Source organism: Seriola dumerili, unplaced genomic scaffold (assembly GCF_002260705.1).
Source record: "Seriola dumerili isolate Sdu_G_001 unplaced genomic scaffold, Sdu_1.0 BDQW01000068.1, whole genome shotgun sequence".
NCBI lineage: Eukaryota > Metazoa > Chordata > Actinopteri > Carangiformes > Carangidae > Seriola > Seriola dumerili.
The window spans coordinates 3,337,619-3,363,891 of record NW_019174323.1 but is presented as its reverse complement, the minus strand read 5'-3'; the positions used below and the strand labels follow the sequence as shown (position 1 = coordinate 3,363,891).

The 26,273-nt window shown below is 42.4% G+C and overlaps 1 protein-coding gene across 1 annotated transcript; it reads left to right on the top strand.

Annotated features, from left to right (window-relative positions):
* The first annotated feature begins 3,335 nt into the window (after positions 1–3,335).
* Positions 3,336–8,501, top strand: sost (sclerostin). Its single transcript, XM_022743552.1, has 2 exons — positions 3,336–3,706; positions 6,486–8,501. The coding sequence occupies exons 1-2, from the start codon at positions 3,454–3,456 to the stop codon at positions 6,893–6,895; spliced, it is 663 nt and encodes a 220-aa protein (XP_022599273.1). The 5' UTR covers positions 3,336–3,453; the 3' UTR covers positions 6,896–8,501.
* The last annotated feature ends 17,772 nt before the right edge of the window (positions 8,502–26,273 follow it).

Here is a 26,273-nt window from a genome sequence, read left to right as displayed (position 1 = left end):
GTTTCCTGTATTCGGATGCCTACAGACTGTGAGATTTCATCAGTCTCAAGTTTATTACAGGCCACGCTGTGCGACATGAATCTAATGCACTTGGGTACAACATCACGTGTGATGAATGGAAACTGTACGACGGTGACACATATTGAATCGTAGCTACGACACAAGAATAAAACGTTGTCAGCATGAATCATCCATCTGCGCTGCCATAGTGGTGAACAGTGAAGCTAAGCAAGATTGGTAGTTGATAAATACGTCATTTCATGCTGCGTTCGTATTGGTCGGTTAGTAGACACATGTTGTATCAGCAGTCACAGTAGCTGCTGCCCAGTTCAGGGGCCTAATCATTCGGAGGACGTGGCCTGCGAAGGTGTGGCCCTTCGTAGCTGTTGTAGACCACATGGGCCAAACCGAAATAAGACGGTCTAGTAATTGGAGGATTTTCACTTTGCATTACCAGTGGGTGGATCCTTCGTTGCCCGGGAAAAGGACGAATTTGAAGGATCCTTTGAAATGGGACAGTCTAGTCGCGCTGCGGTGAAATAAATGCTGCCTCCTCCGAAGGATGCAGATCCCGAATTGGGACACAACTATTGTGAGACGGTCATGACAATGGCCATCTTTCACAGTGCAGCTGTAGTCACTATAAGCGGATATTTTATTGGATATTTTGGTGGAAAACAAATGTTGTCTTAACTACTGATGCATTCAGTGTCAACATATTTGCAACTTGCCAAATACGTAAATTAACAACCCTGGTATGTCAGTAGAAAGCTTCATCCAGTCAAATGTTTCCTGCAAAACAAATTCACTGTTGCAGCTTAATTATAAATAAGATATACACATCATCTCTAGCATCCAGGGTTGGTAAATAGGCTATGCTTTGCTAACACACTAGCCATAACAACTTAATGGAGTGCTAATACAACAATGTTCCCCAAAGTGGCCAAAACAAATATTTAATAGTATTGCTTCAACGTTATATCCAAAGAGAAACCGGAATTTTAAAAAAATATATATATTTAATTTACTTTCAGTCAAACGTCTTTAGACATGATCCTGCACCTGACAACATCACATATTTGACTTTTGGTTGACGCGTGCATGTCAGCACATTTACTCAAGAAAACTGTAAAATTTATATTAAGGGACATATATTATTATTGAGCAACAACTTCAAAAATCTTACTTGACACTCACAAAAAACCTCTAAACCTCTAGATGACTGTTGTTTAACTTGATGAGACTTTGATTCCGCTGTTACTGGTTCTCTAGAAGAGCAGAACGATGTTGATAAACCAGTTTTATTTAAGCCTCATCTCACAATATCATTATTTTTAATTTAGTGTTATCCCATTTTAGTGGCCGACCAGTTGGCCGCAGCTACAAACCCTGATTTAAGGCTTGTATAAATGTGGATGGACACGAGGTCGACACGTATGATTATAGAAGCGTCTCTCTGCCTCAAATGAACGGGTACAACATGTGTCAAAGCGGAGATATTGACCATGATAATCCCCTTTGTATCTCTGGCTTTATTTTATCTTTCAAGCTTTTCCTCTGACTTGCCTGTGCGTGTCCGTGCCCACCAAAGGAGCTGGGCATTTATAAAAGACCACTCTGATGCTAATGAACCCTAATCCTGTCATTCCCCTCCAGAAAGACTTCTCCCTCAAGAGGGCAGTGTTTGAATGAAAGAGCCTCCATCTGTCAGCACTCATCAAATCACTGGGAAATGAGGGATGCCAAGAAACTCAGTCCTCAATCTATATCATTTTATTCAAAGCAGATACAAAAGGATATAGATTATTGGATTCCCATGTGAAGCATTAGCTAGATCCAAATCATGTACACAACACATGGTGCCGTGTTGTATCTCACTGCAGCAGGAAGCGGCTGATAAAGGGTCAGTGCATTTCTTGAAAGTGCGAGAAAAGAAAAAGCCCCCGCTGAGCGTCTCACTGGTTTGAATGTCTCTATTGAGCTGTGTGATTATGGGTAATTAATGTGAGACATTAATGATTAACGTGTGCACAGCCTCGTATCAAACAGGCAGGGGAGAGTCTCTGAGGAGGAGTGTGAGGCGCATGTTGCAGCAGTGGAACAACTTCATTTCCCCGCTTCGCCTTGAGACGCAGTCCAAAATAAACCACCTCAAAAAAAAAAAAAAAAAAAAAAAAAAAAAAAAAAGAAAGAAAACGGCTGAATGCTTTAGAGACACGTAATGCTGCGGAAATCGTTAAGAGGGGGAGAAGATGCATTTGTACACTTAATTCCAACAACAACAACAGCGAGGAGAAATGTGCAGATCCGCTCTCACTCATCACACTCAGGCACAAGTGGGCTCCTCTCTTCTCTCCTTCTTTCGTCTTCTCTCCTCATGTTTTCTCTCCTTCCCTCCCCTCTTACCTCCCTTTTCCTCTGTCCTCATCTCCTCTCACTGTTTCTCTCCCCTCTCTTCTTCACCTCTCCCATTTCTCTGCTCTAATTTTTTTTCCCTCTTCTCTTCTTCTCTCACTCTTTCCCTCCCCTATTTTTTCTTCATCTCTCCTCTCATTTTCTCCCCTCTTACCTCCTCTCTCCCCCATTTCATCTGCTCTGCCTTACATTTCCCTCACCTCTATTGTCCTCTCTTCTTCTGTCACTCTCTCGCCCCCCCAACTCTCTCTCTTTTCCTCTCCTGTCATAAAAAAATCTAATTTCTTTTCTTCTCACCTCCCTCTTTCTTGTCTTTCATTCCCCCTCTTCTCTTCTCACTCCTTTATTTTCCTCTTCTCATTCTCCTCCTCACCTTTTCCCTCAATCTTCTCACCTCTTCTCTATTTTCCTCTCCACTCCTTTATTTTCTTTTCCTCTCCTCGGTTGTCTTTTCTCTATCGTTCTCCTCTCTCATTCCTCTCCTCTTACTCTTTTCCTCTGCTGTGTCTTCCTCCTCCTCCTCCTCCTGACCCTTCCCTCTATCTTCTCCCTTTTCCTCTCATCTCCTCTCACTTTCTGCCTCTTCTATTTTCCTCTCCTTACCCCCCTCTTACTCTTATCCTCTCCTTGATTTTCCTCTCCTCTTTTCCTCCCATTTCTTCTCCTCTAGTCTTCTCCCTCCTTCCTCTCCTCTCCTCCTCACCTTTCCCCTCTTTTATTTTCCTCTTCTGTCCTTTTTACCTCCTCTCCTCTCGTCTTTGCGCACGCATCCAACCCTCTCCCCTCCTTGTTTCTCAATGAATCTCTCGCCCAGGTTCGACCCCTCCCACTCCGTGTAAGCGCTTTAATTGTCAGCCTTGACGCGAACTTGCGTAGGCTTAAATACCGCGTGCGCCTCTTGCTTTGAGGGTGGAAGTGACCAACCTGTCCAAGCAGCGGGCATCTCTAATGTGTGTGTGAGCGTGTGCGTGTGTGTGTATATTCTTTCCCCCCTCTCTTCGTGCGCTGTGGTTTTATTTGTGCCGCCGGCCGACCAGCATGCAGGTGTCTCTGGCCCTCCTCGTCTCCAGCTCGGCGCTGCTGCTGCTGCTCCAGGGATGCTGCACCGTCGTCAAGGGATGGAAGGTACTAAAGAATGATGCTACGGAGATTTTACCGGAGTACAGAGAAAACACTCGGACACCCCAGGAGGCAATACCACAGGCGAACAACGGCAGCAATAACAGCAACAGCAACAGTATGAATAACAGGGCGAAAAACGGTGGAAGAGGCGCGAACTCAGTCTCCTTCAGTAAGTATTCAGAGAAGTTCATTCAAGGTTTTAAAATGCTGATTTTTTACGTATTTTGAAGTGTTTGAGAAGAAATGAAATTGAAAGCAGCAGTTTCATAATTAATTCTGTTGTAATTAGTCATTTTATTGAGTCTTTATCAGGGGCCTGATGCGTGACCGTGAATATAAGGAGGAATAAATACATTTAGAGGTAAAGCCGTGTATCAGCCGCAAGCGACCTCATGTACAGTAGTCTATGTGAACAAGTGCGCGGGAGTATGTAAATGTATATAATTTAATCTCGTCTAGACAGTATAAATTTATATTTAAGATTATGATGTTTTATTTTTGTAAAAAATACATTTTCTTTATCAAAGTAAAAGATTGAAGTGTTTGTTGGAACTGCGGTTCAGTGGCTGCGCTCAGACTTCCCTCTTTACCACAAATGTTAAAGAACCTACTTCATAAATTTAAGATACATTTGATAAGTTTACCTGTTCTTCAATTTTCTACCTCTGATTTTGTTCTAAAGGAGCAAAAGCTTTTAATTTTATAGATATATAGATACATATAGATATATATGTATCTATATATAGATCTATATAGATCTATATATTTCTATCTCTCACTTGATTTTCACACCGGTTCCCTGATCAAGAGCAGCTCCGCCGTGTGGGAAGAGTGTTTTCTGTTTAATTCACTGCCAAAGTTGAGGGTGATGAGAGCAACTTATACACACATTCTTGTGGTTTCTTTCCCTACACAATTTTGAAGTGGAGCATTAACAGAGACATCAGGTCTTTTTTCACGTTGTCCTCCAGTTTATTTCCTTCTCTCTTTATACTATTAGTCAAGCTCTACTTCCACCATAACTATTTGATTGCAACAACATGTTTCCCAAATAGAAAAACCCCACATTTTGTTCATCGGGTGGTGGAGGGGGGTGTCTTTTGGGGAGGGAGTGTGTGTGTGTGTGTGTGGGGGGGGGGGGTTTGGAAATTGCTTTTTAAATGCAACACTGCCTTTGAGAATGATTCCCACCTGTGGCCAGTAAAGGTTGTGTGTTCTGATTGAGCCGTGCACGTAGGATAATCTAACGCTTGCTCTCATGGATTCAAGATGGGTGGTGCGAATATTCTCACACAGTTTAGCTGTCGTTTAATCATGGCCACTCAAAGGCGAGATCAGAGGAGATGATGATTGATTACATTAGAGGAACATCAGCTGATGGAGCGAGGGAATTAGCAAGTCAGGACCTGTTAGTGTGACTGTTGAGGATCTTAACACCTCAGGAGATGGGCTGAGAAATCACACGCAAAGCAGCAAATCCACACCTTGAACAAGATCATGTTTTACATTCTTTTTTTTTTCTTTTTTTTTTTTTTACTAGTCTCCAAAAAAGGGCTGGAAAAAATGCATCCTCCTTGTTTTCATATGGATAAGCAGGAATATGTGATGGGTTTCACAGGGAGACAGAAATCTCCTGGATTATTTTCTCCGTCCGCCTCTCAGCTCTCGTCCTGGGACGGCTTCTCATGGTCCCTGTGGGGTCAGAGCGGAGGCTTTGACCACTGCCTGGCCTCCCTCCAGTCCTCTCCCAAGGCTCGCCTCTCTCTGCCGCAGGAGAAGACCAGCTCACGCAACTGTACAGTAGTCTAGTGTGTGATCTTACTTTCTCTTTTTCTTCAGGCCACCCTCATTAGTAATGCTTTTTTTTTTCCAGGCTGACAGTAAAGAGGAGAGCAGGAAATGTGAAGGGGAAAGACACCGACGCTCGTTGAACAAGACAACCTGTGGTAACTGGTGCAAAACCGCTACCCCAGTGCGTGCTGTAGATACTGTATACTACTGTGGTCGCTTCAGCGGCGGGCCACAGAATAACACTAGATCAGGTTCTCATGGGGAGAAAAAAAGAAAGAAGAAGTCACCTCACATAAATCCTTTGTTCAGCCCTTTTTGCAAAGAAAGCCACAGAGGAAAACAGATCCCTCTCTGAGTGTATCATTTCTTAACCGACAGTTCCTTTTTGCCCCTTTTTTACTCACTGCATGTGAAAAAAAACAAAACAAGAAAAAAAAAAAAAAAAAAAACACAGAACAATAACTCATGCATACGGCTGTTAAAAAGCTGTGGCTGAAATATAGGATTACAGGCTGAGCGTGTTGTCTCAAATCAGTCTGGCAGATGTCCAGTTTGTTCAAAATTGTACAGTTGCAGCGCTGCCTTAAAATAACCAGACAGCTATTTACTCTTCCATCACCACATACATTTCCTGAGGGCCAACGCTTGTATGCCAGCTTTTCCTTCCAGCCCAAACCTCCATTAGGTTTGATTGAGCTGTTTAATGGCCCTCTGGTCTGGATTTGCTATCAGCTGATTGCTGCCAGCTGGATTTCTTTTGTGAAGCCCCATCGTCAGCTAATGATCAGACCATGAATCAAATACAGAAACTCTGATCTGAATCTCATTGGCTTAAGGCTTAACTTAAACGCGCAAATTGTTGTATTAAGTTGAATTTGTAAAGGTGCATTTTTCGGCTGCGCTCTTGTGTTGCACAGTGTGTCAAACGGAAATGAAAATGTGCTGCCTGATGTTTTTTTTTTTTTCTTCTTTTCTTTGGCTTATTGTCACTAAATAACACAAGCGGCGAGTTCATGAACAGAATCAGAGAAATTAGCACAAGACTGAGCCGCAGCGCTGAAGCAGTTAACCTGTCCACTCCAGTGTGCGGCACTTCAAAGTGTTTGTTTTGGGCTGAAGCCATGAGTGTAACTGTGATATCCTGCTCTTCAACCCAGGTGCCTCAGAGCTGAGCTGTAGGGAGCTGCGTTCCACCCGTTACATCACCGACGGATCTTGCCGCAGCGCCAAACCCGTCAGGGAGCTGGTGTGCTCGGGCCAGTGCATGCCAGCGCACCTCATGCCGAACTCCATCGTCCGGGGAAAGTGGTGGAGGAGCAGCGCCTCGGACTACCGCTGCATCCCGGCGCACTCGCGGACGCGCAGGGTCCAGCTGCAGTGTCCTAACGGCAACACACGGACTTACAAAATCCGCGTGGTCACCTCCTGCAAGTGCAAGCGCTTCAGGCCCCACCACAACCAGTCGGTGGCCAAGGAGGTCCCGAAGACGCAACGCAACAAGAAGCACAGTCGTTCGCCTCAAGAGCGGAAAAAGAACAACACACCAGTGACAGGCAACTCGTACTGATGTGGCTCTCCAGCATCTGAGGACAAAGACTGAAGCACATTCACTCACTCACACACACACACACACACTCACTCACACACACACACACACACACACACACACACACCGACCAACATATTTCCTTCAGATAGGGAGAAGATGCAAGAGAAATTTCAAAGAGAGCGAATTCATAAGCTAATTGCTGGGCTGATGTTAAGTCATTCGTCTTTTATTTTTCAGCCACTTGTCAGCACATTTGTGAACTTTTGCTTATTTGCATGAGTCAGTGCCAGGACTTGCCACGACTGCGACTGGTCAGGAGATGTTGCACCACGTCGGATAATATGTATCTGATCACCCCAACAGCTCAAAAGCCTCCCTGAGCTCGGTCTCCGTCTTGCACTCAGCCACATTTCATTTAAGCATAATGAGAAGTACTCCCCGAGGCCTCAGGCCCATCTGTACAAACATCCAGCGGATGCAGAGCTACACCGCACCACGGCTCTGTTTAAAGCTGAAAAGGTGTATCTCCGCTCCAAAGTGGTTGTAATCCATCTCCTTTTTGGCTGTGTGTGGAGGAGATGGTGGCAGCTCTGGGGGCTCTGATGGTGGGATGTTGACAGTTTTGCAGAGGGCCTGGCGTGCACGGCGGTCCACGCGGCTCTCTGACAGCCCGCTAAAGGCCTCACTCATCAGGACAGACCTACAGCACCCCTCCCCCCCACCACCACCTCTGCAGCAGCAGCCCCAACCAGGCCTGTCAGTTACAGTAGCGCCTTTTCCCACGACTAGATACAGAGAGTGAGGAGAGACTGGGAGAGAAAGCAGTTTCCTCAGCACTAACACCACAGGGGGCACTGGGCATTCCTGTGACTCCTCTTAATTACTAAATGAGCCCATTCCTGTGTTAGCATTTGAGTCATAAAAAGCCATTTCCTCTAGCCAGTTCCTGTTTGCTGGAATCACATACAAAAAGTGCACATGTGTGTAGGAGGCATCAGAAAATTGTGCGTGGTTGTGTTGTTACCTAGGGGCAGAGCGCTCTCCAACACGCCCACACCGGAATTCTTTTGCAACGGGCCAAATAGAGCAGCGATCAGCCATCGACAGCCCAAATCCCTCTGTTGTGTCAGCCTGTAAGATTCAAGAACACCTCCGTTCCTCTCTGCACCACCCTGTAAATAGCTCAGACAGGAAAGATAGGAATAAAAATAACCTAATGATAACAATAATTCAGTTTTTATCATTGTGTTGACTGCTGCAATCCGGCGGGAAGAGGAAGCGGCGATACCCAGTCTGTCAGCACAGACGACACAACCTCCTTCCTCGAGCGACGCCTCAGACGGGACCGAACTTCACGAAGAATACTCACAATGTTTCCGCATATTGTCAGCACTCCGTTGTTTTTTTTTTTTTCCCGGCTCATGTTGCTTCCTGATTTTTCTTTTTTTTTTTTGTTTTGGGGTTGTCTAAACTGTACTGACAATGTTTGCTTCTTTTTCCGACTTCTATGTTTTGAAATAGCAACTGGAAGGGGGGTTTATTATCGTGTAAGAGCTGAGAGCTGCGACGCGAACCTGTGTGGTCTTCTGCAGTGGTGCCCTCACATGACGGGCTGTTAAAGAGAGGGAGGGAGGGCTGTTTTCTACAGACACAAAGAAGGACTGTAATAAAGAATGAACTGCATATTTATTTTTTATTTCCACATTTAAATTATTTATGCAACCTTTTTGTAGTAAATAGCCATTATTGTCATATAGTATGATAGAGACTTTGGAAAATGAAATACTGTACAGTACATGAATAAAGTAAAGGCAGATATATTTGAAAGAACTGGCTTATTTGTTATCATTCATTCACCCATTCGCCTTTATGTGTGCGTGCTCGGAAACGTTCGTCTGTGCGGAGAAATTCCAGGAATTAGGAAGTTGAGGTTTGCCACCGTTTGTCTGCACAGCTTTGCAAAAGAAAGAAGAATTTTCACTCCTGAGATTTCTGCGTCACCACAACACCAACATTTCTTTGTTTATGAGGGTGGATGTGAGCCAAAGCCATCACTCAGCATCACTCCTCTCTGCCTCTCTTCCCTCGAGGCCTTTATTCAAACGCATCCCTCTTTGCTTTATTTGTGGATGCTTGTCATATCTGGAGCACGCTTGCCAACAGTACCACCAGCGCTCACTGAAACCGAAGAACTTGCAGTCATGCAGCAAGTTACACAATCCAGGCACTGAGAATGGATCCAACCTAAATGAGGTGTTTATGCAAAGTTTTATACGCAAGTGTAATTTTTAATTACCGGGACAAGGGCTCCTTTAAAGGGTCAAATAAACTTTACCGTAAACACAAAACAGAGAAATCACTGTAGCAACTGACTGAGAGCTTGTCTTTAGTCGTGCCACTGCAGGACTGTAGATATTAAATTTCACTACATCATCCATAATGTGCAGTCATTATGTCATTTTCAAGCCCTGTTTTCCAAGGGAGAACAGACATGCCATGCTTTTACTCAGGCAGCGAGCATGGAGCAAAGTTTCCCGAGAAATTCAAGAACACGACCTAAATATATTGATGCTGACAAAGCATCTGCCCTGTGTTACTGCGCGCACACGTCGCGACCCGCAAGTGACCCTAACAGACCTGGGGAATACTGAGGCGCACCAGGAGTCAGGCGTGATTGATTCCCAACAAATGCAACAAGTCTGCGACACTGTGGTCAGGCCGCTGATGTAAGTGTCATCAATGAAGTTCTTAATACCAGGTGCAGACGTCCCTGAGGGTCCCAACTCTGTTACAAGTGTCTGAAACCGGATCCAATTAGCTGCAAACAATTCCTGGTTGACTCATGGCCTGAATAATGAATATTTATAGAAGTGACACACTGACCATGATAAATGATAACTGGCTTTGTCCAAATGTGGGAGAAGAAATGATAGGATTGCACTAAAGGAGACTTATGCAGTTGAACAGACAGCCCTTCAGTCTGTGCACACTCTGTGTTAAGCTCATCTCTGCAACTGACAATTTCTTAAGATAATCACTGTTTCCCAGCAAAGCCCTATCCTGCTCTCAGTGCAGTGTGATAATCAACTCGTCTCCATCTCGCCACGTCTTCACTTTAACTCCACAAGGAGTAAATGTTAAAACGCTGCTTCCAAGTGCATGTTTAGGTCCCCCCCTTCTTCTTCTTTTTTTTTTTTCCTCCTTTGAACTCCCATAATGGAATGGTAAAAATATCTAATTTCAGCTTCACTGCCAGCTTATTGTTTAGCACATTGCCAGTAAGTTGTCTAGGAGGCAGCCACTTGAATGGCTCAGGCGCTGTCAACACAGACGTAACTGATGTCGTGCCAAATGCAGAAGAGACAGTCAAATAAAACAGACTGTACATCATCTACAAATAAAGACATGTTTGACTGATGTGTGTTTTTGCCAGTAGTATCCGTCTTACAAAAGCAAACAAGCAAAAAAAGCACCAGTGGAAACTGACTGGAGGTGACATTCATAGCATGCGGAGCACTTAACTCTCACATGCCAGAAACTAACCCCTATAAAAGTCTTTAAAGTGCTGTTTTTTTCTGGTCAGCTGCCTGTGCACTTCAATTGCTTAACAGCCAGTGCTGCAGCCTGTCCAAGACATTTCTTGAGATGGAACATATTTTCTGAATACTAGAGCACATAATATTCGGACCTTGGTTGAGGATTACATAAAGTCACTTGTGCACACCGCAGTGGTTTCACTTCGAGGCCTTTTTAGTCAAACCTTTCCAGGAGCGGATATTATTGCTCCAGTCAAACACATATGGACAATGACGGATGTATTCAGAGACGGATGTTTGTGCTTCACCAACCACTCCCTTATCAGGTCATGAGTGCTAATAGCTTAAAACAAATGGAAACCAGAAGAGATGTCTGGCTGCCTAAAGGAATGAGGAACGCGGAAAGCACAAGTTCAACTAATTTTGTGTTCCTCCGACAACGCAGGCTTTGGAAGGTGGATAGTGTTTCCTGCAAGCTGAGAGTGTAACTCTCAGCAGGGAAGGGAGAAGCCGGGGTCAGGACAAGGAGGCGAAACCTGTGTTGACTTCAGTGTCCAGACTGCATCTTATTGAGTGAATCACGTTGTTCTTCGCTGATCGTGACGAAACAGAACATCTCCGTATCAGCAAAAGAGATTTAGAAGAGGGTGACATTTTTCCAAAGATGGACAGTAGCATCACACGGGTCAAGGGGTTTCTACTGAGCCATGTAAGCCTCAGTCTCTCAGCCGAGGCCAGGCATGTAGAGAAGCGAGCCAACCATATGTGCTCAGGACAAGAGGAGGTGCAGAGGATAGGAAACAGGGTTTTCAACAAACAATTCTAAACAACCACAGCAAGCCTCAAGGTTCTGGAGGCAGAATGCATTTCCATGCTTAATCATCACCTTATGGGCTCTATGTCTTGCAGAACAACCAATGAAAATATTAACTCAGTGCCGTGTTTTAACAAATAAGATTTTTCCGTTCTGGAATTGAAAAAAAAAAAAAAAAAAAGAAGTGCTGAACAACATGTTATTTATGGTAGAGCTACAAAAGTTTAATGTCAACTTTCAAACTTTTTCAGACCCTTAATGCTGAGAGATGAAGCTTACATGTGTCAGGTATTACTGCTGCACACTATCTGGTGTGTGTCTTATGAGTGTGACTGAGGGGGCACGTAAAGGCCAGTCTAACACGTGTAGCATCAAGAGTTTACACAACCTGTCATTCAGCAATTAGCTTGAGGTCGACGGAACTGACGGCTCGAGGGGAAACTGACAAGAGCAAGGTCAGTTCCTCCACACACACAAGCAATTAAACTGTCTGTGTACATGTGATGTGTGGTAGACTGTTATGTTGTACATGAATAACATTGAAACTGCACTGAAAAAGCATAAATAAGGCTATACAGCAAAGATATTTTCTCCTGCTAATATAGAGCCAAAATGAACCTGTCAGGTTTCCATACTCCATAGTGTGTCGATGTTCTTGCACCATAAATACAGTAATTCTTTGAGAATCAATGTAATACTGTAGTGTATTCAATACTTCAGTTTTTTGTGGCGTTTAACAAACTCAATTTCCCATAAGCCCTACATCTTTGCGGGCCTAATATCACAGCTCAACAAAAGAGGCGAGTCCCAGGCAAGTTGAGGGGTCGCGGTTAGTTCATGTCTGTAATAACAGCAGGACAGGGAGGACTGAACGCTGCAGCAGAGATTACATCTAGAAAGTCAGAAAAATGACTTTAGAAAAGAGCGTTGGTGAGTTTTATGGCCACCGACAAGTTATGATGACATAAAGTACACGTGCTACTGCACTTATAAATTTTCATGGGCGCTGCAGTTTTTTTTTTTTTGTGCTCACAAAGCAAATGTTTAAGGTTTCAGTTTCTGGTAGTGAGAGCTGTAGTGGATGCCAATTTGTCTTAAAGAAAAACCCCAGGAGTCCACTTAATTTTTTCAGAAAGACCAATGAAATAAATGCTGAATGTGAAATTGCATTAAGTTGCAGAAACTAGTGGAAGCTAGCCCGGACGTCATGACTTTGGCTATCTATTATATAGATGATGTTTGAGAGGCTCATTTAAAAGATCTACAGAATTGTATATTAAAGCTGCAATCAAGGTAATTTTTAGTCATTAAAAAACAGAAAGACCCAAAACAATCTCTCGGCAACAGATTATTGATGTCCTTGAAGCTTAAATTGTTATGGCTAATGTCTTAGCAAAGGGTTGACACATCCAGTAGACATGGAGCAATATTCACATCCCACTGGAAATCTCTTTCTTGCAACCTGTTGAATGTAAATTCAGTTTTCACTCAGCTTTGTCTTTGGTTTACTCTGCTAACTTCTTAGGAAAATATCTCCTGGCTTGCTATAAGAGGCAGCTTTTAGTTTAGTCTTCTGTTGCTTCACACTGGAAAGATGGCGTAAACCCAGCTTGTCTTTTATTTGTAGCAAAAGGTGGTTAGCTAAACATGGCTAACAGGTGTGTAAGTGTTGAATCTCAGTGTGAGGGGCAGCACTTGCAGCAAACCTTCAATGTTAATATCAAGATTTAACAGTTTACCTTCGACCGAGTAAAAGTTTTTAATGTGGTAAATAACACTGGTGCAACAAACTGGTTGTGAAAGCAGAAAACAATTTCGTCAGATTAAGGCTGACAGAAGAAAACCACAGACAAGACATGCTCAAGAGGTTTCTGCAGTTACGACAAATTCCCATTGACTCACTTCACTGCTTCACTGTCAACTGGTCATTTTCCAACAACAGTGACCCAGGTCTTTACAAGCCCAGCCTAACACTCCCTCCCAGGGTGGAGCATAAAATGGCTTCGAAGTACGGTAATTGCTGCTTCTCATCATGTCTAAAATATGTCAGTTTCATTCTGTGGCATTCAGGAGTTTCTATCAGCAGCCATGTCATCTCCAGATGGTGCTGGAGCAAACTGGATACATATATTGAGTAATGGGAGGAGCTGTCTTTTCAATTTTAGCCACATATTGGACATGTATCCACACTGGTTTAACCTGTAGCATATATTATAGGCCCACAGAAATACACTGAATCACGTGTACACACACACACACTTGCACAAAAGCTGGTGGTCACCCAAAGCACTTGAGTTAAAGCATGTTTTCAATAAAGCGAGTTAATTCAGCAGGCATTTCTGAAAAATAAACCGAAATAGGGGGATCGTTAAAGCTCGCCTCCTTTAAGAGCACACAGAAACAATTAAATCTGCTGCGTATGATTTTTAAACAGGAGCAAAGTATTTGTGTGGGTGGTGGACATGGCATGTTGGAGTTTATGTAGCCCATGAGAAACAGATTTATGACAGGCAGTAGTCAGTCTTTAACCAAAACCTCCCTTTGCATTTTGAACCCTTACAGAAATAAATACAAGGAATGAATCAAACCGATCCGTCGCCATCGTCGTTAACCACAATGATGCCGATTGTATTAATGAGGTGGTGCCAACCAGTGATCCCTCCCTCCCTAGACCCTCCCTTCCCTTGTGCTCATAACTTTTACAGCTGATTCCGATGATGACAAAGCTCTTTGGACAGGAGATTCCCGGTGACAACAACATCTTTGTCCTGTTTGAATTAAATTAATATCTGTGGCATTATATCACCGCTCGGCACACTGGCTCAAGAACGCTGCTGGCTCCCTTTATTAAGTGGCTCTACCCTCACTTGAAGAGGATATGTAGTGTGGCCTATCTTGGAAAACCACAGACACCACGCTCAGTTCACTGGCACTGTCGGATTTAGAAGTAAACAGTGGCGTATTCTCCTTCCCAGAACAACAAACTGAAGTTTTTTCCCTCAGGGTTTATGGCTACTTCCACAGACAGGATGGTGCCTTTTTGCTTGTTTGTATGTTTATGTCATAGTTCCTCAGCTGAGGAGGTTATTTTAGGGCGGCTAGCATAGCATTACAACCCCGGATCTTTCACTGTGATCTTGATAATATTCCTCCAATACATAAACAGTCAGTACATTCAGTTTTTCCCCACATGGAAGCTGTTTTATTTTTGCTGATTAATCAGGCGACAGTTTCTTTTTCTTTATTCTGACCAGCTTGGACCAGCTCAGTGCAATCAGCTCCAAGTGCAGTGCAAATTGCTTCCTATCTGTGAGACCATTCATGGGTGCGTGACCCAGGAGAGGCTAAAGGCAGATATCTCCACAATCTCCTCAGCTTAGGAGAGTTTAAGATCAGGATCAATTCAGCTCCCCTGCCCTTATCAGATGTCAAAGAGCCTCTGGAACTGTATGTGTCCCAGTCTTGACCCAGGTTTGAGTAAATGGTCCCTGAAAGGACGTTGGTTCTCTGTGGTGAAAAATAATATCCCTTAGTCTTTTAAGTGAAACAGATGATTCTGGGAGGATCTGTCCTTTTGCCATTATAAAGTAATATTTTCCTTAGAAACTTAATCTTTCCTTCCAAAAAAAAGCCTGACTTTGCTTGACAAACAAGAGCATAATTGATAGCTGGGCATGACTATCAAATGCAGTATTGACTTTTCTCATAGAAAAGTTATTTTCAGGGAAATGTGCGGTGTGAGAGCAGAGTAGTCTGATCCTCAGGCGTAGGCAGAATTATTAGTTATGACAGTTAAAGCTAATTGTTCATAGAAAGTTCTATGAGAAAGTGTCTCTTTTTATGACTCACAGTCTACCATCTGTCTATCTGCGGAGAACTTTTTCCATTTTAAACCGTAAGCGTTTGCATCATCCCCAAATTCTCACCGACATCAGCAAAAGCCTGGGACAGTGCTCAAAAAGCAAACTCCCCGCTTCCTTTTCTTTGCTTTGTTTATGATGATATACTACTCACTGCTTTTAACAACATCTCAAATGATGTGTTGCAATGCAATCGCCTTTTTCACTTCAGCCGCATTCAGATGCCTGGGTTTCAGTGGCCTCGGTCCGTTTCACGTCTCTATCACAGTGTGCTGAGTTCGCTGCCTTAGTCAGCACGTCCGACTCAGCAGGAGGGAGCACGAAGATAACAGTAAGTTTTCTACCTCCGCTGAAGAGGAGTGTAGTTAGGAAGAGGGAGAGAGTTGATTCACACAGCAGATGCCTCTGGGTCCTTTTGCGGACAAGTGACCTAGACGAATATACTGTAGATAATTAAATGCATTACGAAACCATCTCAGGCTACTGTGCATGGTGCCTCAATTGACCCAATATAAGAAAAAACAGCACCCATAGCATATCATTGACTTTGGAAGAAAACTTGCACGTATCTGCACTATTTTGCTTACAAATCTGAATAACATGCCTCCGTGCCAAATGAAATATGGCTGCCAGACAGCAAGGCCAAACACCTTCTTGAGAAACAGCTACATCAATGGGGATGAGGTTTTTATGACATGATCGATCATAGTTTGCAGCAGCTTGGCAAGAACAAAGCAAATTCAGAAATGTATCCAGTGAATTAAACGTGATTGCTGTTGTGTCAACAGTTAATCACCCAGCACAGACACTGTGTTTTCCCTCCAATGTCTGCGATACGAATGATGTGTTCTGCGTCTGCTTCAGACTCTCAGTCTCAGTCTGGATGGTGATGAAACACTTATTGAAGCCCTTGAACTGAAACACATAAGCAACTGCAGCACGATTCACAATTCCAATCATACTTTTCCGATTAACTTTACGTGTTTTGTAATCGAATACCCTACAATGTTAAACACAACACTTGTTTTTGTATGTAAAAGGATTTCCAGAAGTGGAGAGCCTACTTGTGCACGCTATTGTGTAGTCCTTTAAAGTCCCAAAAATGCAGACCATCTTGTAAAGCCTGGCTGGAGCCAAGACCCTCATCAGACTCTGGGACCAGACTCCAGATCTGAAATGGCTAAGGTCACAGTTTGAGGCACCAGTGGCCCACCCAGGACCAGCACACCACCCACACACACTATAATGCCAAAAGTATGTGGACACCCAGTTTTTCTATATTCCAATTAGAAGAAATCTTAAAGCTACAGCAAAAAAAAAAAAAGAGCTATTTCAGATAATAATATGCTTCCAGCTTTGTAGAAACTATTTGGTGAAACTGTTGAAACTGCACAGAGCCCTGACCTCAACCCCATTCAACACCTTTGGTATGAACTGGAACGCTGACTGTGAGCCAAACCTTATCGCACAACATTAGTGGCCGACCTCACTACTACTCTCTTGGCTGAATGGAAACAAATTCCAGCACCCAAAATCTTGTAGAAAGCCTTACCAATTAAAGGTCCAATCACACTAACCATTGTATCTAGTTAGCTGTGTTGCATCATCTGCTTTTCCTAACCCTCTCTGTTGGAGTACACACTGCTCCACTAAAGAAGCAACAGCTATGAGACAGGAGTTGATGGTACAAATATTTCCCGCTAATGACTGAGCTCTTCAATAACTCAGGTACGCAGCAGAGGCACACTGTCAGGAGAGGCAAATCAGGCAAATGTTTTGGGGCCCCCAAGGGTAAAGGGGCCCCCAGTGGCCCCTTATATTGGCACGTTTTGCAATGAAAACTATAACCCCCCTTAAACCTCCCATTAAGACTCTATACATTTCACTGCTGCTGCCCCAAACCCCCTCTAAGTGAGCCCCACTTAGGGGGTTTTTGATGATGTGTGGTGTAGCTAGCGTCTATCGATAGCCTGCGTGTGAGGCATTCTGGGAACATCTGTAAATTGTAGCATCTACCAATAGTCTGCATGAGGTATTGAGGGGACATCTGTAAATTGTAGCATCTGCCAGTTGTCTGCATGTGAGGCAGTCAGGGAACATCTGTTAATTGTAGCATCTACTGATAATCTGCATGTGAGGCATTTTAGGTGACATCTGTTAATTGTAGCATCTACCGATAATCTGCACGTGAGGCATTTAGGGGACATCTGTAAATTGTAGCATCTGCTAGTTGTCTGCAAGTGAGGCATTTATTGGACATCTGTAAATTGTAGCATCTACCAATAGTCTGCATGAAGCATTTAGGGGACATCTGTACATTGTAGCAATTGCCAGTTGTCTGCTTGTGGGGGGTTCATTGATGGGATTCTTAGCCTGGGCCCCCCAGAGTCTAGGATCACCACTGGTAGGCAGGTAGCTATTGTGACGATCTAGTTAATTCACTAGTTACATTAGGTCACCAACTAGCCTTGTGAGTAGTCACTACGTCACCAAGTTTCTAGAATGACAGATGATTTCACTGTGACCAGGCCTGAAGAGTGAGGCTGTTACAGCAGCACATGCTGTGAATGCCCATGTGTTTAGAATTAGATGTTCAGCAATTACATATTGGTGTAATGTTAAGCTCCCAATTGTTACAAATACCCATTCAGTGCCACTGCAGAGTCAACAACCCTGCAGGGCTCTCTGGATCTGCAACTCATGGACGATGATTACCATGATTGGAACAGCAGACTGGCTCAGGATAGTTCTGGTGGTCTGCCTCGTTTCCACCTCTGGAATGTCCATATTACAAAACTGCAATCACTTCCCATCTCCAGAAGAACTGTTACAAGCGTGTAGTTCATTTCAATGTCAGCTGTCTTTTTTCCTCCTTTCCCCCCACCATGTAATGGCATTCACTGCGCCGTGTGCGGACAGACGGGGAGAGCGCTTTCTGCTCCCATAAATAAGCCCGAGGTAGGCTCCAGCCTGTTTCATCCATCACTGGGCTGGAGCTGTGTTTGTAGAGCAGGAGGGAGTGAGGGGCCGGATTCATCCATGTTCCCAGCAGCCGTCCCCCTGTGGGAACTTCACACAGCCATTAAACACCTCATGGCAGCCTGTTAGCTATTGGGCCAGCTGAGCCGAAGAGAGAAGTGCAGTCCCACAAGCTCTCCTCTCGTCCCAGTGGACATGTCAACAGGTTTTTCATTTAAAGTTTTAGTGCACATCTCGGGCACATAAGTCTGCTGATATAGGAGAAATGGAGGCACATACATCCTCGGTCTTACAGAGGGTCACACAGGTGTTAATGTAGGACGTGGAATACAGTGAAGGGTCAATAAAAATGCAGTTTTCATCTGCTCACAATAACAGAGAGAATTGTTCACGCACAGCAAATTTTACATTGTCAGTAAATGTCAATTTCTCAGTCATAATTATTTCAGCTGAGAATAATAATGATGCCATTTAGGAGAATTATAGTACAGCTGATATGAATCCAAGGCAGGTGTTCAAGATTATCTGAAATCAACTCTGATGGATGTTTGAACTTCTTTTTATTGTACTCTGAATGTGAATTGACAGCTTTGAACAGTTAAAGATCAATGTTCAAGTGCTTTACAATAATTTAGACATTCAAATGTGTATCTCATTAAGTCCAAAAATCTCCTTGATAGACCGTGACATAATCTGAAGTTCTGGTCAACTGCTTCGGGCCTTTTCGCCATTCATCTTGACTGGTAATCATGAGGTCATCTTTTGAAACAAACATGATTTTTTTTTTTTTTTTTGGGGGGGGGGGGGGGGGGGGGGGGGGGTGTCAGCAGGCTGCTGGATGAAACCTGCAGTTGGAGTCTAAGGGGATGCGATAGCGGCTAACATGTCCTTAAGTCACCCTTGGGAGCGAAGCAAAGTGGTTTTTATGAGGGAGTGGAACGCAGGTGTTGAAATTGACAGACTGCGCTGTAGATTCCCAAGCTTTTTAAAAGCATGCATCTGGACTAATAAAGCCCTCCATTTACAAAGAGAGGGCAGGACCCAGATATGTGTGGGTTTGGTTATCATCATTTATCACTTTATTAAAAGTAAAAATGAAAAAACGAAATCATAACCAAAGGAAACAAACATTCTGTACCTTCTCCAAAATAGAAGAAAAAAAAATCCCAACAACCAGTAAAATTCCCCAGCTCCAGTATCATACCCCACCCAGTCGTGGGAGCAGTGCAGTGTGTTTGATCTCACCTCGCCTGATTAATTAAAGGAGAATGCCACTGACTCTCAGTGTCTCCATGGGTTTCACATAGCTATCCCAAAAAGTCAAGTTGGATCATTCAGGGAGTTGACGGCATTGTGTTGTTGAGCAAGACTGAAGAGGTGGCTGCTTCCAGCACTCCTTAAAACCACACTGCACATGCCAGGGATTCCTTCTGACCGCACAACTGGGCAGAAGCAGATGCTTGATTAATGGACAGGCTTCATTAAGTGTGTTTTCTTCATCAAACAACTGCTATGTCTTTGAACTTTATGACACCTAATAATATGGTGATTTCACTCATGTAAGTGAAGCTTTGCTTTGTAAAAAGCTAAGATTTAAACTCATAATGAGTGTGTTTATCTCAAACTGTTTCTATCTATCTATCTTTCTATCTAGAATCACTGATTATGAAGCAAGGGTTCATAATGAGTTTATTATGGGCTAATATATAATTTTCTAATGTTTTATACATCAGTCATAAGCCATCAATAAGAACATCTTTTGGCTTCCTAGGTTGTGAGAAGTCTCTCTTGCGATTGAATTATGAATAAAATCATTAACTAGAAGGGCACTCAATAGAGTGCAGACCTCCGCCAAGGCCAATGTCAAACAACATACACCAGACTTCAGAGAGACAAAATTCAATTTCAGAGTAAATGATCCGGATCTGCCCCAAAATTTAATGGGCTGCAAATCGGTTCAGGACTTTTTGCATAATCATGCTGACAAACAAACAAACTAACACACAAACAGACACGGGTGAAAACAATTTCCTTTGCAGAGGTAATAAATTGTGAAGAGCTTGTCACATTCTACTAAACCATCAAGTCTGCAGTTTTAATTGTTAATAAGTCACTAAATATTAATAAATTATGAGTAATAAGTTGTTATTATGGGCAAATTAAAACAAGCATGCAGTTGTATTATAAATGTTAATAAATCTTAAATAAATGGTAATTAACATACAAACAGTCTGTACTTATAAATGGTAATCCGTTATTAATAAAGGATAATGTACATAACATATGCATAAAAGTTAATAAAGTTGTTCATTTGTAATTAATATATATACGTATATACAGTACAAATGTAAATGTCTATATATATATATATATATATATATACACATATATATGCACACACACACACACACACACACACACACACATATATATATATATATATATATATATTCCATAAATGTGGGTAGTGTTCTATGGGTTGTGCTAACTTGTTCCTGTTAATCATTTATAACTGATTTGGAAAGCATTAGTATATTATTTATTAACTATTAATGAAGTTGCTTGTTGCAGTTAAAAAGATGTTCTCATCTTCTCTCCTGTTCATCCTTCAGAACCACTCACTTCACTGAGGCCAAGACCAAAAGAAAACACTGCCTGCTCTGTGAGATAGTGTGTGTGTGTGTGTGTGTGTGTGTGTCTGTGTGTGTTTGTGGGACAGACAGCACAATCATAAAGCATCTCTCTGGGCTCCATCATACAGCGTGACAGTAAGGACACGGCCCTGGATCAGTGACAGCACCCATAAGTTTCCATCAGGGCCCCAGGCTGTGCTGCCTCATGACTCTGTGCAGGTGCCTCCTGTTCCTGCCCAAGTCGCCAGCCAGTCAGCCCCTAAATGGCTCTCCCCCTGCGTCTCGTCTCACATCCTCTTTAAGCCGAGCTCCATCACGTCACTCAGCGAGATGTTCCACAGTCATGGAGGGGGCTTAGCGTACGACGCCATGTTTAGTCATTAGTGAGCGAGGAGATCTTGTGAGCCGGGCTATTTGGTATCAGATGTCACATCTGACAGCAACTAAAGAGAGGAGCAACATATGTGTATGAGTGAAGGGGTGAGGGATGAAAGAGAAATGCATTCTTGGTTTAATCTACACTCTGTTGATAGTAGGACATCAAGAGCACACTGCTGAAACAGAGATACACTCGTAAAACAGGATGCTGGTTTCCTAGAAGATGCATAAATTATTATCATGAAGCTAATCAAAGGAGTAGCCTGCCACACATTATCACATCTGTATGGTAACTATGAAGCTACAGCCAGCAGCTGGTTAGCTTAGCTTAGCATAAAAACTGGAAATACTTAGCCTACCAGCATATGTCCCTAGAAATAGCATCCCTACTGCGGCAGGTGTGCTGGACTTTGATTGTCATAGGTACAGTGGCGTACCTACCTTCGTCACCATGGTTATTATAATAACGGTAATGGCTTGGTTAGGTTTAGGTTCAGGAAAAGATCGTGATTTTGGTTAAATTAAGTACTTCCTCAACGTTAGATGATCTCCGTTGTCATGGTTACAGTATAAACTGATGGGAATCAAACACTGCTTTCCTGTTTAATATTCCTGAGTTTTGTTGACACTTCCATCCACCACAACCTCCTCCTGACATAGACTGTCCCTGCACTTTTCCCTTTGCTCCTGTCATCATTACTATGGCCACTGGATGTCACCTAGCAACAGAATGTAACTATGGGTCACAATAACCTGCTGCATAGACGACCTATTAGCTTGTTTTTTTGTTTTTTTTACAGTTTTTGTTTTATATGGGATTATGTGCTGGATTATTTCTTGTTTGGGAGCATTGATTTCCTGGTTGCCTGAACTAAGATAAGCTAACTGGCTGCGGGCTGTGGTTTCACAATTACCTGACAGATGTTAGAGTGGTATCGATTTTCACAACTAACTCTCGGCAAGAAAGCAAATAACCGTGTTCCCAAAGATTTTGGAACTGTTCATTTAATACAACTGAACCACTGAAGGAAAAAACAATGAAAAAAAAAAAAGTGAGTTTGATGAGATCAAATAGAAAAGGCTAAATGTGAATTGTTTTATTTGTTTTCCCGCTCTCTTCATGTGTGTGGCCCGTGACCCATCACACATTCATCATCTCCTCTTCTGAGATCTGATCAGTATTTGATCACCTGGCATGGACAGGCGAAATTGCTGAGGACTTTGTGTACTCTTTCTTTGTCAAACAGCTGTCCAAAAGATAAATTATTACTTCTTCACTTGATGCCTCCACAGCTGCGATTCGTCGAAAACAGGAGGGCTGCGAGTAAAAGTAAATAACTCGACAAACAATTAGTGCATTTGAAGGCTTTCCAAACACCACACATATTCACTTGTACACATGTACACACACACACACACACACACACACACACACACACACACACACAGTTTTTATAAAGTCACTGGCATGGCATGTGTCTGGAGGGGCCAATTGGGCTCGGGCTGTAAAATTTGGTTTGTTAGGAAACAGACCAAACACTCAGCAGACAAAAAGGCAAATGTCCCACTGAGTCTGTAAAGACTTACTCAGGACGTTTACAGAAAATCACAGCTCTCTCAAAAATGCAAATAGCAACAAAAAAAAGGGATTCTGGGTATTTACAGCTGCATAGCTTTGGTAAACAACCACAGCTAATTGCCATTACCCATAATGTTGATGTCCTGCCAGAGAAACTGTCAAATAATAAGTTTTCATTTCAGCCCTGCTGCCAAATGATTTCATACGTGAGTATAAAAGTCAACAAACATATTTTACTAAATGAGTTCAAAATTGCAATATATTTCCAAAGTTTTTACTGGCAGCCTTTGTGAGACAAACAAGTTCAGTGATTGTGATTACAAATCAGAATCAATAAATAATATCAAACTAAAGTTATAGTAAAGGTATTGTAAAAATGAATTGTACAGTTACAAGACCAACGTATTTATAAAAGTGTAGACAAACTGTTAGTTTAGTTACATTGACCTTTGATCCAGGAAAAAAACAAGCATTACTAGTAAAGATATTGCAGAAAAACTCAATTCAAACAATCACAACAGTTCATTAAAAGTTACCTACAAATAATTATCCAGCAGCATTTGAGGAATAGATACAAGATGCTTGTCAATGTTGGCTCAATCACAAAATGACTGCTGTATCAATGCCAGTTTAAAGCTATTTCAATTCAGATTACAGTGGAAAATCAAGGGCTTTTCACTGTGTTTCGTACTAAGCCGTGCCACCTTAGCTACAATGCTAATATTAGCTGTAGACTGCTATGTTTCACAGACTCAAACACTGTTTTTGTAACAAAACCCGGTCACTGGATCTGATTACCAATACTTCGTCCAGTGAACAGGCCATCGATATGAGGCCAATTTGTATTTGTACAGTTCTGGAAATTCAGAAAGACAAGTAGGCTAATTAGTTTTTCTGTTCAAGCTGTAATCAGCAGCGATCAGCTGTGTGCACAAAGAACCCTTCAGCACCACTGGTGGCAGAATGGCATGACAATTAAAGTCTAGTCTTACTTAACTTACAGTCAAAGTCTTACTTAAGTACATATCAGCAACTGATATTGATACATTGACATTTAATTTGCAGCAATTTGTAGCCTAGCTGGGTGAGTTGGAGTTAATAGTATCTTTTTTGTGTGTGTAGTTTAATATTGAACATTGTAACATACTTTATAAGTTCATCACGTTTTCTATGTAAACTCTTAATCAACCGGTAAAAACTGCAATATTTGCCTCTGAAAGTATAGTACTTGAGTAAATATACTTAGTCATTTTGAACCTTTGTTTAAGTCTAACATGTTAGTGCTGATATTGATAACATTATGTATATCTGTATAATTGTGTGCATATACTGTACATATACATTTTGGTATGCATCCATGTGCACATACACAGTACGTGGGTGTGCACATGCATACGACTAGCTATATTTATTTATATGTCTGTATACATTTGGGTTTTCATCACCAGAGTTTATTTATTGTCTGGACTGTGTAGCTTGTTCATATAAAGAATGTATATTTTCATGTATTATTTTGTGGCCGTGTAAGAGCAGCTCAGTTTTACTATTATTTAATTCTAATTTTAAGACTGAAGATCAATCAGTCAGTCAAATATATGTCAAATAATAGGTATCTGATTTTAATGTGAAATGCAACCCCTGAATTATTCTTGAGCTTGGTCTGTGTTTGAAATGTGTCTTATTCTGCTGTGTTGGGAGGATGTTTTGCTTTCGAACCAGCTGCAATCCAAATATTTTCTGAGAGATTTCATTGCCCAGAGGCATTTTTCTGCTGCATCACAAAAAACCCAAAGGACTGAATTAGCACAATTTAACAAATGTAACTGTAATTACACGATTTTGCATTACGTATCACCGCACTGAATGGTACAAAACCGCAGATCTAGTTGAAGTAATACGTATGATTGTTCAGCCAAAACTATCAGACATGTTCAGCAAACATTTGACTTCATGTTACAAGTTCAACAAGTGAGGAGGGGGGAAAGCAGAAGGATTCCACTGATGTTTTGCGCCATTTAAAACATGCGTCCTCTTGTGAATAACAACAGGACAGCGTCCAAATGGGCTGTCGTGTCGAAACTTTAGATCACCAAAGGGAGAAAGAAAACAGTTTTGCAAGTTAATGTCTTCCTTTTGGAACCACTATCACACAAGTGATCTGTATCTTGAGGAATATGGCACCATCTGACTCCCAGTTAGCAAAAGCAGGTTGTTGTGTTTTTGGGGCATCAAAAGGTGCTGCAATATCCATTAGGAATAACAGTTCTGTGGACAAATAGAGCTGGGCGTCTCTTAGGTGCTGATTGAGCCGGCAGATGGAGTATAAATTATGATGAAAAGGCATCAGCAAGGTTGACCCCCCCCCCCCTTCCATTTATGCTTAATCTGAAGCCAAGGAGAGATTTTATATTCCTTGCAAGATCAGGGGAAAAAAAAAACGGCCGGGGAATCATTCTGCTAAACCCACGGTTGGCAGGCTCCGTCTCGGAGTGGTTCAGCATCTGTTGCTTTATTTTCCAATGGAACTCTCAGCTCTTTTTTTTTTTTTTTTTTTTTTTTTTTTTTTTGCCTAAATGATTTCTTGCACCATGTGAGATTGATTAATCTTTCACAATAGCAGGATTAGCCTTGATTTTGAAAATGTCCTGCATCTTGAATCCAGTTTATAAAATGATTTGGCATCAGGCACTGAGCAGCCAGAGGTGGTATCAGCGTAACAGAGGTCAGAGCATATTAAATGAAATGAGTTTTTTTTTTTAAACAAACATGCATAACGGCTGGTTCTGGTCTGCGCTGAAATGGTTCATTCTTGCCATGTTTTGGTAGTAAAGTTTAGTTTAGTATCATAGCAATCAAACACGAGAGTCGTAAAGCAGAAAATGATCAAATCCAGTTATAAAATACCAACTGAAGACGCAAATTTATTGAGGGCATTAATAGATCACAGCTGGCCTCTAGATCTCATCTGAAACTAAAGCAAATATGGCAACCAAGGCTGTGCAATCCTCTAAATTTGTTATCTTAATAACCCCAAATTTCTGTCAGAAAAAAGGCGACCCTACTAGCTAAAAGATAAACAGACAAAAAAGACCAAAAACACAACCTTCCACGCCAGTCAGTACAACTGGAGATGACATAACTCTTCTCACTTCCACAATCTGACTCAGAAGGAAAAAAAATATAAAAGAGCCAAAACCATTTTCAATCTTGCACAGGCAATTGCAGTGAAGTCTGACTTTGACCTCTTTCCTTGTGACTCCATCATGCACCTGTGCCGTCGAGATCCCCGTTCAAACCGTGCATGGGGCCTCGGGCCTCCCTGTCGTGCCTGATGTATGTCAGTGTCCCGGGGTCCTCTCCCCGTAGGTGAGGGTCTCCCTCCAGAGGCCCGATTAAAACGGCCTGCTCTCTCAGCTGTGTTTGCCGCTTGTCAAGCAGTCTGGTTTATGGGCTTCATTAGTGAAGGAGGTGGGTTACATATGGGGAGTGTGTTTTACTGCCACTGGCTGTCTGTAAAGTCCAGAGATCGCGACTTGTCTGACACTCAGTAAATCAGCCAAGCTTTTGCACATTTCGGTAAAGTTGTGGAAACAGGATGAGAAGGAGAAGAAAGAGAG